Here is a 14,938-nt window from a genome sequence, read left to right on the forward strand (position 1 = left end):
CACAGCTCCTCTTTCCCCGGCTTCATATAGTCTTTCCCTTTATTCATGCAGTTTTGTGTATAGTGGCAGACTCGAAAGGACCCCCAAGTGACAGATTTCTGGACTTTCCTCTGCATAGCTCCCCTCTGTGGCAGTCTGTCTTATTAAAAATTCCACCCACTTCAGCCTCAACTCTGACCTCTTGCTTCTTACCTCAGTGAGACTGCTGTCCTCTGACTGGGTTTCCCCTCCATTGACTCAGGTTGGAAAGCCTCCTCCATGAAGAAATTCAAGCATTGGAAGGGTTCACCTCATTTCTGTTCGTTCTCATGGATCAGTCTCACACTGCCTGTTATCCAGGGTCTGAAAACAGCTGTTTCATGTGTTGTCCAGTTTTCTTGTTTTTGACTAGAAGCAACTCTTACATACTTTTGGATCTTTCTCTGGACTTAACTTTCTGTTCCATTTAAACATTTAGCTAATGCTCATACTGTACTGTGCTTTTTAAAATAAACTTTTGATTGAAGTATTAGTACACATACAAAAGTGTATAAATGTGCACGTAGCTTGTTTAACTTTCACACACTGAGCACACACGTTTAGCCAGCATTCAGATCAAGAAACAAGATCAGCTCTTCTGAAGCCCCTTGTGCTCTCTTTGTCACTACCTCTCTTTCCCCAAGAGTAACCACTATCCTGACTTCTACTAGCATAGATTAGATTTTCCTGTTTTTATATTTTATGTAATTAGAAACAGTCACATTTAGTTGTGTCTGGCTTCTCTCAAATAACATTTGTGAGATTCATCTACATTGTTGGCTGTAGTCAGTTGCTTATAATTTCTGTATAGTACACTTGACCCTTGAACTAGGTAAGGGGCTGGGGGTACCCATCCCCTGCATAGTCGAAAATCTGCATATATAACTTTACAGTAGGCCTTGAGAACTTTACATTTCTGTATCTGTGAATTCAACCAATTGCAGATAGTGTGGTACTGTATTAATGTATTTACTGAAAAAAAAAATCCGCGTAGAAGTAGACCTGCATGGTTCAAACCTGGGTTGTTTAAGGGCCAACTATATTTTGTTTTTCATTTTGCTGTTGATGGACATTTTAGTCATTTTTGGTTTGGGGCTACTAAGAATATAGTTACTCTCAATATTCCACTGAACGTCTTCTAGTGAACATATGTACTGATTTCTTTTTGATGTGTACTTAGTGGAATTTTTAAGTCATAGGGTAAATGACTAAACTAAATGATTTAGTTTTAATAGATACTGTCAAAGTTTTTTGAAGGGGTTGTATTGATTTTAATTATACTAAAATATTTTATGCTTTAGTCCCTGGTAGAACAAGTTCTTGGGAGAGAGGCATTCTTCTTCTTTGAGAAAAATGAAAGTTTCATGGTTATTCTTACATGTTTGACCTTCAAAATAAACTTTTGTTAGATTGGCATTGGGTTAAATTTGTGTTAATTTGGAATTAAAGGATACCCTTGTTTGTGCATCCATGAATTGCATTTGGAGCTAGTTTAGAATCCTTTGTCAGGCCATGATCCTTATTCCTTTTTTTTTCCTTGTAGAGGGAGGTGTGGTGTCAAGAAAACAATCCCCATTACTATGAAAATAAACATGGATGAGATGAGCACTACCTTCTACCAGCTTATAGCTAGAGGCACTGAGAAACCTATTCAGATAGCTATAATGTATAAAATAATAAATTTAGGGTGGAAATTAAGAAATTATTTTATAGTATTAGGAACATATAGTTCCCAGACAAGACTGGTTATTTACAGAAGAGCTTAGAGCACTCTGTGAGATACAGCCTTTAAAATGAGTAGAGTTTTTTTAAACAGGGCATAATAGGTGGGTGGGGGGTGGAAGTTAGCAAAGGAGAGAGAAGTATTTCTGAGTGAAGTGTCGTGAGAAACAGAAGCATTGAAATTAGAAATACAGATGGCCAGTATGTGATAGCCAGTAATCCAATGATGGGACTAGATCAAGTACTTGGTAATGATGTCATAGAGTGGGCAGTAAGGCTTGTATGAATGGGTGGAAGCCAGTGGCAGGGACTTCATATGATAGTTTGAAATTTATCCTGTGGGCATTGGGAAAGTATAGATTTTGAGTATGAGAGTGATATGGCCAAATTTGGGTGTTTAGGAAGATAATTCTAGTGGCAGAGTCAAGGATAGAGGAAAAAGTAAAACTAGGTGAAGTAATGAGCATCTATAACATGACTATGCATGGGGAAAAAAGGATGCAAGTGATATTTCAAAGAAAAAATTTACAGGATTTGGGTATAAATTAGAAGTGTACAAGGGAAGGAGCATGGCCTTTACAATCAGACAACTTGTTTTTAATCTTGTATTCATTAGTTAAATGACCTCTAAAGCAAGTCATGTAAAAGAAAACTTTCCTCTTCATAAGATGTTTATCCTGTGAAGTATATTTTGTGAACATTTTCAAGCACTGGAAGTGTAAAAATAAAAATGAATGATATATGTGTTCTCTACAAGTGTGGTCTAGTCTGAGAGAAGAGGCTGGACTGGCAGGTTTTGGCCAAATTTTGTATAGTTTCATAGGAAATGTTACTCTGGAACAAAGCCAACAAAGGAATAATTGGGGGCAATGTTGGAGTGTGGGGGAATTTCTGAGGTAGAATTGATAGCACTGGGTGAACGGTTTGTTGTACTGCAAAGAGAGGGGCCTTCTCTTTAGAATATGACTCAGAATTTTCTAATGGGTGACTGGACTGGCAGTGGTACTGTTATACCTTCCACGGTTTTTCTTAATATGTCTGGGATAAACCTTGCTCATGCCTCAAAGCTCAGTTTATATGTTACTTCATGAAGAACGTATTTCCTTTTTCCCCAGACTAAGTCAGAGTACTGTATATGTACACTTAACCATATCCTGATTTCTTCTTCACAACACTTAACTATGCATTGCAGTTACCTAGTTTATTGTGGTTTTTATTGTGCGCATTTCCCCCATTACATGGAGATACAAGATTGTCTAGTTTCTTTACCACTATGTCTTCATCCACTTAGTAGACACTCAAACATATTTTTAAACTGAGTTATAATTGACATATAACATTGTATTAGTTTTAGCTAGTAGACATTCTTTGAATGACCTTTAGTATCAAACCATACATTGGTTAGGCTAAATAAAAATGAGGGGGAGATAATAAAGAATGGCACCAATTTTTTTCATTCTGTAACTAGTAGGACAACAAGATTAGGCACATTCAGGGTGGAGTACGTTTTTTGGGAATAATTGAGCTTGATTTTAGATGCTAATGAAACAACAAAGTGCATGTGTACTATTGGTAATTGAGAGTAGCAGGCTTATGACTCAAGAGATGAAGGCTTAAAGATGTAGAGTTAGGGATCCTAAGTATAGAGAGGTGCTATAGGAATGGATGATGACATTGCACAGAAAATTAATTCTTAACCTACGAAAAGGGGCTATTGATAGAAACTTGGAGAGTGGCTATGATTGAGGGGTAGGAAGATGAACTAGCAGAAGACTTAGTTCCTGTCAGAGGTAGAAGAACACAGGCAGGTACAGCATTATGGAAGTCCAGGAGGGGTGAGAAATGGTTAGCAGTGTGAAATGCTGCAGAGAAAAAGTAGGATTAAGAGGCCACAGGATTTGGGACATATAAGAATGATGATGACTTTTATAAGAAAAGTTTCAGTATGTGGAAGGTTTTGTATGTTAGCATCTGAGCTAACCGTTTTCAGGCCTTTCTGGCAGTTAAAGGAAGGAGAGTAAGGAAATGGTACTGTAAAGAGTTAATGGAGTTGAGGGAATTATGTTGAAAGTACTATATGAAAGCAGTGTTTTGAATTTTTAGTCTAACTGCAGAATGGACTAGAATGAGGAGAGCCTAAAGACAGGAAAATTTACACAAGAAAGTTATTGGAACAGTCTTTTGTTGTGAAATTTACAAATGTACAAAACTTAATGAGTTTCAACAAGTAGCTTTCCCATAGATTTAAGACACCATAAACATGGCATAAAGGAGAACAAGATTGCTGAGTGGACACAATAAAAAAGTGATAGAAAAGGTAGTCTGAAATTAAGTTTGACCTAGGGTTACAAGGAGGTGAAGGAAATAGGCTGTTGGAGAGGAGATAAAGGACATGACAGATGTAATAATAATATGTATGCACCTGTGTAGAGAGGGAGAGAGAAAGAGAGCAGGCAGATGGGCTATTTTAAGGATAAGTGAAAACGTTACAGGGACAGGTGGATTGGTATAGGCATTTCTTATTATTTGATTCCTTTCTTATTAGATTATTAGACTGAGCCCTCTGTTGGAAAGGAATGTGTATATAAATAAAATAAAGGCACTAGATCTGGTGTAAGAGTGCTAATGGTTAAATTTGCCAAGAGTGCAGGTAACATTTCTGGTGCTTACAGTTTCTGTTACTTATCCTATATCTTCGTAGATTTGGTACATTCTGTGATTATGTGTTCCTAATCTTCTAAGGCAAAGTTTCTCAAATTGGGGTATGCATATCACCTGAAATGTATGTTAAAAATACAGATTCACACACCCCCATTTTATGTACTGAATCACAGTCTCTGGAGGTTGAGATCAAGTAAGTATCTGCATTTTTTGTTTTTTTTTTTTTTTGCGGTACACGGGCCTCTCCCGTTGCGGAACACAGGCTCCGGACGTGCAGGCTCAGCAGCCATGGCTCACGGGCCCAGCCGCTCCGCGGCATGTGGGATCTTCCCGGACCGGGGCATGAACCTGTGTCCCCTGCATCGGCAGGCGGACTCTCAACCACTGCGCTACCAGGGAAGCCCAGTATCTGCATTTTTTACAGGTTCCTTAGGTGATTGTATTATAGAACAGAGTTTGAGACTCAGTCCTCTTAACACTTGGTTAATTTTAAAAAAATATTTATATGCAGTATAATATATTCATTTTCTGCCATCAACCTGTAGGATGCTGGGTGGGTTTCCTTATTTGGTGGGGGACTTGGTTTCTTCATATGCAATAAGAGGAAATGTATTAAAAGACTTTAGTTCCTGTTCAACTGAGGAATGCTCTGATAATATACAGATGAGTTAAGAATTTACGGTGATGATTTGGATGCATGCTTTAAGCTTCAGAATTTGGTTTTTGATAAGTTAAGTTCTGATAGATATATGAAATGTTTGATTTAAGAAATAATATTTGCTACCATACACTGAGGCCCTATTATGCTCCAGGCGGCATTGTCCTACATACTTTAAAAATATTTTCTCTATTACAACAACCTGACACCTAAGACTTACAGGTCAAGGGACCTGCCAAAGGCTGCTACTCAGGAGGTAGTTGGGCAGATGCCCATATATGTACCTAACACAGCAGGTCCTCAGCATAGGGAATTTAATTAAAAGCTTAATTGCTGTAGGTATCTGAAGGAATTACAGGCACGTAGTTAAACAGTTTTCATATATTTTCAGCCATTTTGGAGGGAGGGAAGAGTAAAGAAACGGCAAGCAGTAAGTTCTTTGAATGAAAATGGGTATCATGGTTCTGCCAGCTGAAAGCACTCAGACCACAGGGCCTGCCTAACCACCTTTCCATGCATCCTGGCAACAGCATTAGGGGCATTTGTCTCTTAATATGTTTCTGGATATTCATAAGTATTACAAATGAATTTGCTTTTATAATAAATTTTAGAAAAAATTTTTTCTATGAAAGTTGTCCATCCAGTTGTCTGTGTAAAAAGAATTGAGTGAGGTGTTTTATATTTTAGGTTAAAAATCTGTAAGAGCCTGATTTTAGAATTCACCAGCTCCTCAGAAGTTTGGCGAAATATGGTATGTTTCCGTTTTATTTTTTGGAATTCAAAATTGCATGTATATCTTAATGCCATGGTTAGAATAATGACAAATGTATTCAGCAAATTTGGGTGTCTGCCATTTTTAAAGCATGTGCTAGGTGCTAAATCACTGTGCTACCAGGTAGACTGTATGAGGAATCCAGGTGGGATTCTGAAGAATTTTAGAAGAGGTTAGTATGCTATGAGAAGTAAAATAATTGCATAAGAAGGTTGAGAGGGTAAGTTTGGCTGTTAGGCTATGAGTTAATAATAGCTTCCATTTGTTGGGCTCTTACTATGTGCCAGACACTGTTGTGAACAATATATATGTTTGTTCATCCTCATGACAGCCCTCTGAAATAGATACTACTGTTATCTTAGTTCTGCATATCAGGATACTTAGGCTTGGAGAGGTTAAGTAACTTGCCCAAGATTTTCCATCTAGTAAGTGACCAAACAGGGACTTGAATCCAGACTGACTCTGGAACCTCTGCTCTGTGGAGCACTGGACCTCATGAAAACGGAGGTCTAGAAGAGAGGACTTGCCTCAGTAATTTTCACAATACACGTAGCTCTTTAATGAATTAATTCATCTCAATTACTTAATCAGTTAAAAGGTATTTTGACTTTCTCATTTTTATGTTTACAGGTTGGAAAGTTAGACTTGCAGCTTTTAAATCCACATACACTATTAGTCTTATGAGGACCCCACAGGAAACACTGTTCATTTCAGGGGCGCCTTACCTCTTTCCCATATGACCTCAGGAATATTCTAGGTTTTTATTAGAAAACATGCAACTATGATAGGAAAATCTGGGGAATTTGAATATATATTTATATATATATATTAAATATATATTAATATATTTATTTAATATATATATTAAAAATCCCAGTTATAGGCATACCTCAGGTATTTCAGGTTTAGTCCTAGACCACCGCAATAAGGCAGATAAAGGTAATCAGGTGAATTTTTTGGCTTTTCAGTGCATATAAAAATTACGTCTACACTATACTACAGTCTATTAAGTGTGCCATAGCATTATGTCTAAAAAAGTAATGTACATACCTTAATTACAAAATACTTTATTGCTAAAATATGCTAACCATCATCTGAGCCTTCAGCGAGTTGTTGTAGTAACATCAAAAGTTACTGATCACAGATCACCATAACAAATATAATAATGATGAAAAAGTTTGAAATATTGCAGGAATTACCGAAATGTGACACAGAGACATGAAGAGAGCAAATGCAGTTGGAAAGATGGCACCAATAGACATGCTTGATGCAGGGCTGCTACAAACCTTCAGTTTGTAAAAAACACAATATCCGTGAAGCACAATAAAATGAAGTATGCCTGTATTGGAGTCCCCTGAAGTTAATGTATTCTTAGGCAAACTCTCACCCTTATCTGAATTTGAAGCCCAAGTTCATAGGCTGCAGAGGTGTGGGCTCAAGCATTGATGTTTCATCCCTTCTCTTAGGGTTCTCAGATAACTTGCTATTTTATATAGGGCTCTGGATCCGTGCAGTAAACCACCTTCTGTGGTTGTCTGTTGTCACTTGGAAGGTGTTAACTATCAAGGATCTTTTTTTTTCTTTCCTAATTTTCTCATCTTTCCTCAGTTCACTTTTCAGATTTGGCCGGGATATATAGTTTGGTAGGGAAATCATCAGGGGAAAAACTAGTTGCAGGACATGAGTTCTTGATTCTGGGATATTTTGGATGTGTATCTTTGCCTGAAACTACAGTGTGATTAGGATGCCTGATAAATGTGAACCATGATAATCAGGAATCAGGAAAATTCAGCTAAGGCCAAGTCAGAGGATCAAAAGATACTAGGTTGAAGGAGGAGGAAATGTTTTCATGTTTTGCCATTCTCTCTCATGAAATTGAATATTAGTGGGTTTATGGCTGATGTGGAGAACATGTTTTCATGAAATACCCAAGGAGTTTTGGCTAATGTTAGATTACCCTATTTTAATATGGAATAAGTAGGAATAGACTGGGGGGGTGTGTGTGTGTGTGTGTGTGTGAGTGTGTGTATCTGTGTGGATGTGGGTGTATAACTGTTCCATTAAGCATTTGACTACCTGGAAAACTGTACTACTATTAGTCCCATTTAAATTATTGTAATGGTGGGGTGTCAATCCATATTTTAAATCTTTGTTCATATATGTAAATCATGAGACTCTATAGCAAAACTAAATAAAATCACAGAATACTAACTCTGGATAGGCAGTCAGTATATCTGGGTTTTTAATCCTAGTCCTGGCTTCAACGCTAATACTAAAATCTTGGGCAAGTCAATTAATCACTCTAAGGCTGCTTGGTTTTTTCTTTTTCTTCTTTTAAATTCTTTCTATAGTATCTGCTCTGAATAGGTAGAGCCCAAATTATCTTTAGATTTAAGATGCCATTGACCAAAGTGCTTTGTAAACTGTAACATTTCATAAAAGTACAGGAGATTATTATATTTTCTCAAGTGAAGAAATCATTAAGGAAAAAAAAATGCTGGAAAATAGTCCTTAAAAGCATTTCTATAATTACTCTTCTGATGGTTGTTGCATTGGCACCTAATTTGAACCTTTGAAGATTATTTTTGAACAATGAATTGGGTTTATATATTAAAGTGTTCTAACTAAAGATTTGTTTAATTTATTAGAGTTATTAAACCTACGCTCAGATCAAGTTAGCAGCTAGACTGGTGTGACAACCTGTTTTTAATCAGTGACTCAAAGCTGTGATCACCCTGATGTCACCGAATGGCCACAGCTTGTAAAAGGTAATTTTGAATGTTATTTTACAGCCTTTAAAAGGCTGTCATTGTAAAATACGTGCTGTAAAAAAAATGAAGAAAATGTACAGTTGGCAGGAATACTGCCTGCTAAGAATAGTGGACCTAAGAGTTGACTTGTTTCTCCATTTAATCTCCTTCCTAAAATATTTTGTGCCCTTTCCCCAGACCTATCTGTATGAATAAACAGGAAAGTATTTCTAAAAAGTTTCTAGTTTTTAAATAAACATTTTATTATGAACATTAAAAAAAACTATGAAAAAAGTCTTAATATGCCTTTTAAAGTGTGCTTTTTACGTGGTGAGAGTTTTAATAAATCTAGTATACTTGTCTCCTAGAGAGTTACAGTAGAAGGGCTTGGCTTGCAGGCTAGAGAAGCTGGACCTCATAGAAATCTCTTTTCTGATTTGTTATTCTGATGAACTTTAGGTTAACCTAAGTCAATACTTCTTGGGTTTTTTTCTCCTTTGGTTATATGTCCTCAATTTGGTAAAATTAAAATATGTACCAGATCCTTACTTCCAAGAACTTGAGAGTAAAGAATAAAGAGACTCTTCAGGGGCTAAATTGAAGCTTGGAAACTATTGTTAGATCTTAGGTATTTTATAATTTTGAGAGTTTGGATCCTAATTTTAGGATATTCTTTAGTAAATTATTTAGAAAATTAGTAAAATATTTAGAATAAATAATATTCTAATTATTTAGAATATTTAGAATAAAACAGAATACAATAAGCAGAATGACTAGAAATTTATTCAGGCAGGTACTATTATTGCTCACTGTAAGGTAAAAGGTGCTTCTATTTGTTCAGTGTATATTCACCTTTCTCTGATTAAAAAACAATTTTTGTTTTGAGTAAAAAACAATTATGCTAACTCTGTTTAAGAGACCTAGGATAGATCGTTTTAAGGTAATAATCTTCAGTCCTTATTCTTTTGTTCTTCTTGTTGACTGAATTGGTTTAAATTACTTGGTTTGACTTAAAGTGGTTTTTGGTAGCTCACGTTAATATATGTTAATGTTAAGTGATCTAGTTTATTTACAGTAATTTCATGACATTTTGGTGCTAATGTTTACATATCCTCTTGTTTAGAGAATAGACTTTGGAAAATAGAATGTAGTTACCATTTGATGTATTTAACCTCTATCCCATTTCAGAATCTCAAAACTTTGCAGCAGTTAAAAATTGTGCTTCTGAGACTTGGATTTGTTTTTCCTCTTGCTTGTATCTTACCTTTTTGCAGTAGTAGTTTAATTTCCCTGTCATTGTGTCCTCAGTTTTTCCCCTCTCTCTCTTTCCCTGTTAATTTTGAAAGTTTTGCCGCCTACATGTATGAAAGCTTCTAATCTGCCTCTCTTCCCTTAGTGCCAGCAGGTTTATTTTTTGTTTTGCAAGCCTGCTCTGCCTCCTTACAGTATGACATCTGATGCTGGAGGGTCGCACTTTCAAAAATGAGTCAGCTGGTACATGGGGTTATCATCACTTTTTAGCTCTTCTGTCTGAGAGATACAAGTTTGGAAGCAATCTTGGGGTACTTACCCACAAGGCTGGTGGAGACCAGGTGTGTCACAAAGGTGATTTGCTTGCTCCCTGGGGGAGAGGGTGGAGTGAAATTTTTGCATTTGTGTCACTGCCAAGTCACTGCCACCTCCAGCATGCCCCAGTTTTTAGTTCTAATATCATTTTGTGCAAAATTGAAAATGTAAATATACTGCAAAGAAGATCTAAAATAAATATTTGAGCTGCTGGATTTTTTTTTTATTTTTTATTTTTATTTTTTGCATTCTTGTCCTTGGACCACTGCAGTGAGGGGTAATTTTGAAAGTCTGATAAAGAAGTGAGTTTTTTAAAATCTAAGAAATATGGAAAACAGATTCTTTTCTTTTCTGGTGGCTCTGATTTTAAGATTCTCTTGTTAAAAGTTGTTTAGAATTTGAAGTCTCAAGTCAGTTATAAATTTACAAATCAAGTCCTTGTAATGTCAGTTTGAAAATTTAGCTTTTGACCTCTAAAAAATATTTTACCTGTTTTGTGAATTAGAAGTGTTAGAAATCAGTATTATGTTGATTCACCTTAATACAATATATATTTACTGATGCTGGTTGTAAAAGTGAATAGAGTAACAGGAATTTATTTTTAACAGCATGATGGGGTAGGCAAAATTGGTTCATGCCCCAAAATGAAAATAAAAGGCTTCTTAGTGTCTTAGAATTTTCAGTATTTCTACTTAAAATAGCAGCAGTATATTAAAAAAAAAAAAAAGAAAACTGGCAACTATTTATAACTGAAGTCAATTCACAGTTATCCACAGCAAAATTTTAATACCCTAGGATGGTACAATTTTGACAGGTAGTACATCCTGCCCGTGTATTTTCAGGGAAAGCTGCTTTCATTGTTGAAATAAGGTAATCATGGTTAGAATGGTAAAACAGACTTAAGTGTCTCAAAATTCAGAAGGGTATTAGATTGAAATTTGAATTATCTACAGCAGAGGTTGGCAAACTTTTTCTTAAAGGGCTAGGTAATAAATATTTTAGGCTTTGTGAGCCACATGTCTCTGACAGAGTTTCTCAGCTCTGCTTTTGTAATGTAAAAGCAGCCGTAAATAAATGAGCATGATTCTGTGCCAGTACAACTTTACAAAGATAGGCGGCCAACCCAGGCCTTAGTTTGTCATCCCAGGCAGTAGTTTGCTGATCCCTCATCTAAAGTTTGGGACTGTTAATACCAGTGAATACTTTTGATATTGTGGGTAACCAGTACTTGGCTGTAGAAGGTTTCATAGTTGTGGGTTTTTATTATAAATATTTGACTTTGTGAGTAATTATGATTTATTACACTGGTTTGTATGTTGGTATCTAAATATAGTGTTTACAGTTTCCTTTCCTTAAAAAAAAAAAAAAGAACTGAGTTTTTATTAGTCTAGCCCTTACAATAAATGTGTTGTATGGCAATCTGATTTGATCACTTTTTCACATGTTGAACTTTTAAAACTGTTAACCATTAAATCTTGTTGTCAAATTTGTCTTCCAAAATAAAATGTTTGCCCCTTTTTGAAATATGGAATATTTTGCTTAACTTTACTGAATTGCATTTTACAGATCATCAGGAGAACCTCAGTCTGACGACATTGAAGCTAGCCGAATGTAAGTATAACTTGGTTGAGGCTGTGGTGTCTTTTAAGTTGCTCTAGATTGCTTTAAATGGTATCACATTATTTGAAAATAATTTCCAGTTAAAGAGAGTATAATGCTTTAAAAAGTAAATTGGAAGATAGGAATACGCATGTCTAATATTTTCCCTACCAAATAAATACCTCTAAATCTTGGTAACATGCTACTAGATTTCTACTTCTGGATAGATAATTGCATGCCCCTGGATTCTTACATATTTTTGCTCACCTAGCAGTTTTGGGGAAATAGATGGGGAGGAGTTCAGCTTAACAATCATTTATTAAGTGCCTGCTGTGTATAAGATATTGGGTGCTGTTTTGTGGATACAGAGATGCATAAGATTAGTTAAGCTAAATTAACCTACATAAATTTAGTCTAGTCAGTGTGAAAGACCCAGAAGCAAATCATTTCAATCATTGTGGTAGAAGGATACCCAGGATGGAACATGAACATAAAGAAGTACCAGGGTACTCAAGTACCCTGATGCAATAGGGACCTAATCCAGATGGCAGGGAAATAGGGGTGATCAGGGAAGGCTAAGTTAAGTCTTGAAGTGTGACTGGGAGTTAGGTAGCACGTTCTAGGCAGAAGCAGGAGCAGAGTTACAAAGCAGCATAGTGAATGTAGGGAACAGTAGGCAGTTGAGGATTTTTAGATCATAGACTGACTGAAATGTAGGAAATTGAAGGAGGTGAGACTTGAAAGAAAGGACTAGGTGCTTGCATACTATGTAAAGGACCTTGGCCTGTCTCTCATAGGTATTTGGGAGTCAGTAAAGAACTTGCTAAGTAGGGGTAGTAACCTTGTTAGGTGTATATTTTTAATAACTTTGCCAACAGGGAGGCAGGATTGAGGAGAAATCATGTGGTGGTACGTTGACCAGGGCTTCAGTCAGTGAGGGCCTAAATAAGGGCAGTGGTATATTAGGAATTCAAGATAAAGTTTTCTGGATGAAAGAAAAATAGAAGGTAAAGTAGGTAAGACTTCAGTGATTAGTTGTGAGAATATAAGAAGTTTAAGATAATATGAGAAGTGATAATTGTTGAAGCAAGGTTTTTAAGATAGTAAGGGTTGGAATGAAGAATATAGGTGTAGGGATTTCTCTTGAATAAGAGCAAAGACCCAGATCTTATGAAACTAGAAGAAGGAGGTAAAAATGGATATGTGATGTTAAATGTATTGGTAGGTAAGAATGGGGAAGTCAAAGTCATTTGTGTCTGAACTGTCAATTTTCTTAGTAAATTAGGTAGCTACACCACTGTGTGCTTCTTGAAAAAGTGGTTGTGGATTAAGCTTGGGACATGCAGACTTAAACAGCAGATTTCTCTACTGAAAATAGTGGAAATCCTTTAAAATGCTGATGTACATTGTGCATCTCCAAGAAGGGACTATAAAATGTATTTCTCAAATTTATGTGTCCATGTAACCGTTAAAAAAATTTTTTTGTGGTAAAATGCACATAACAAAATTTACCATCTTTACTATTTTTAAGTATACAATTTAGTGGTATTAAGTACATCCATATTGTCGTGCAGTCATTGCCACCATCATCTGCATAACTCTTTTCATCTTGCAGAACTGAAAATGTACCTGTTAAACAATCACTCCCCATTCACCCTTCTCCCTAGCCCCTGGCAACCACCATTCTACTTTCTGTCTTTATGATTTTAACGACTCTACCTCATTTACTGTGAGCGCCCACAGTATTTGTCTTTTTGTGATTGGCTTATTTTACTTATGTAGCATGATGTCAGGGTTCATCCCTGTTGTAGCATATGTCAGAATTTTCTTCCTTTTTAAGGCTGAATAATCTGTTGTATGTATGTACCGTATTTTGTTTATCCGTTCATCTGTTGATGGACACAGGTTGCTTATGTTTTAGCTATTGTGAATAATGCTGCATTGTACAAATAGCTCTTTGAGACCCTGCTTTTATTTCTTTGGGTATATACCCAGAAGTGGGATTGCTGGATCATATGGTAGTCCTATTTTTAATTTTCTGAGGAACCTCTGTACTGTTTTCTACAGTGGCTGCACCAAATTAGCATTCTGACCTAATAATGCACAAAGGTTATAATTTCTCCACATTCTCATCAGCATTTGTAATTATCTGTTTTTTTCATAGTAGCCATCCTAATGGGAGTAAGGTGATATTTCTTGGTAGTTTTGTGACCCTGTAACTTTTTTTTGTAATAAATTTATCTGTTTATCTATTTATGGCTGTGTTGGGTCTTTGTTTGCTGCCTGTGGGCTTTCTCTAGTTGCGGCGATCAGGGGCTACTCTTCGTTGCGGTGCGCGGGCTTTGCATTGCGGTGGCTTCTCTTGTTGCACAGCACGGGCTCTAGGCACGTGGGCTTCAGTAGTTGTGGCATGCGGGCTCAGTAGTTGTGGCTTGTGGGCTCTAGAGGGCAGGCTCAGTAGTTGTGGCACACGGGCTTAGTTGTTCACAGCATGTGGGATCTTCCTGGACCAGGGCTTGAACCCATGTCCCCTGCATTATCAGGAGGATTCTTAACCACTGCACAACCAGGGAAGTCCTGACTATGTAACTTTTTAAGAAATATTTTCAAGTAGTTCTCATGGAACACGGAGTTTGGTTAGGGGATTTGAGAAGACTGAAAACTTGGAAAGTTACTGGGGGAAATGGGTGAAGAAGTGGACCAGATATTATTGAGAGTCTCATGCTACTGAGTGGCCAGCTAAGGTAGGCTTACTGCATACTTGCAGTTTAAAGACTTTTCTTTAATAGCTAGACGAAGATGCATGGTATTTCAGGGTTGGCTATTAGAGCATATGGGAAGTGGCATATGTGTAGAGTGTTAACATTGGAGTAGTTGAACTTATATGTCATTGGCGATGGCCACTGTTGGAAAGGTTGTGATGCCAGGTGAAGATGTTGGGTTGGTTACAAAAAGCCTGATGGGTCAAAGAGATAGTTCAGTATAAGTGAAACTCTTACAAAGATAGATGATAATGATCAGAGCCTAAGGTGGTGATTGGCTGAAATTGAGAGGAGATGAGGGACCCTCAAGTTAAGAAAGTCAAATATTTTGGGGGCTAGAGTGTTGGGATAAATCATGCACACAGACATTGAAGTCACAATGCCAGCAATATAACTCGGGAAAAATAGAGCCTTTAGTATATGGGTATAA

The 14,938-nt window shown here is 36.6% G+C and overlaps 1 protein-coding gene across 6 annotated transcripts in view; it reads left to right on the forward strand.

Annotated features, from left to right (window-relative positions):
* UBE3A (ubiquitin protein ligase E3A) overlaps positions 1-14,938 on the forward strand; it is a 90,694-nt gene that overhangs the window by 22,517 nt on the left and 53,239 nt on the right. The window contains exons 2-5 of one of the 6 annotated variants that reach the window (XM_060293921.1): positions 5,747-5,810; positions 8,480-8,599; positions 9,978-10,186; positions 11,714-11,758. In XM_060293921.1, coding sequence (XP_060149904.1) covers positions 11,757-11,758 — 2 coding nt within the window. In that variant the 5' untranslated portion in view covers positions 5,747-5,810; positions 8,480-8,599; positions 9,978-10,186; positions 11,714-11,756. The remainder of the gene's footprint in view (positions 1-5,746; positions 5,811-8,479; positions 8,600-9,977; positions 10,187-11,713; positions 11,759-14,938) is intronic. The other 5 variants (XM_060293919.1, XM_060293920.1, XM_060293918.1 and 2 more) reach the window with 5 other exon arrangements.

This window comes from Globicephala melas, chromosome 2 (genome assembly GCF_963455315.2).
Source record: "Globicephala melas chromosome 2, mGloMel1.2, whole genome shotgun sequence".
NCBI lineage: Eukaryota > Metazoa > Chordata > Mammalia > Artiodactyla > Delphinidae > Globicephala > Globicephala melas.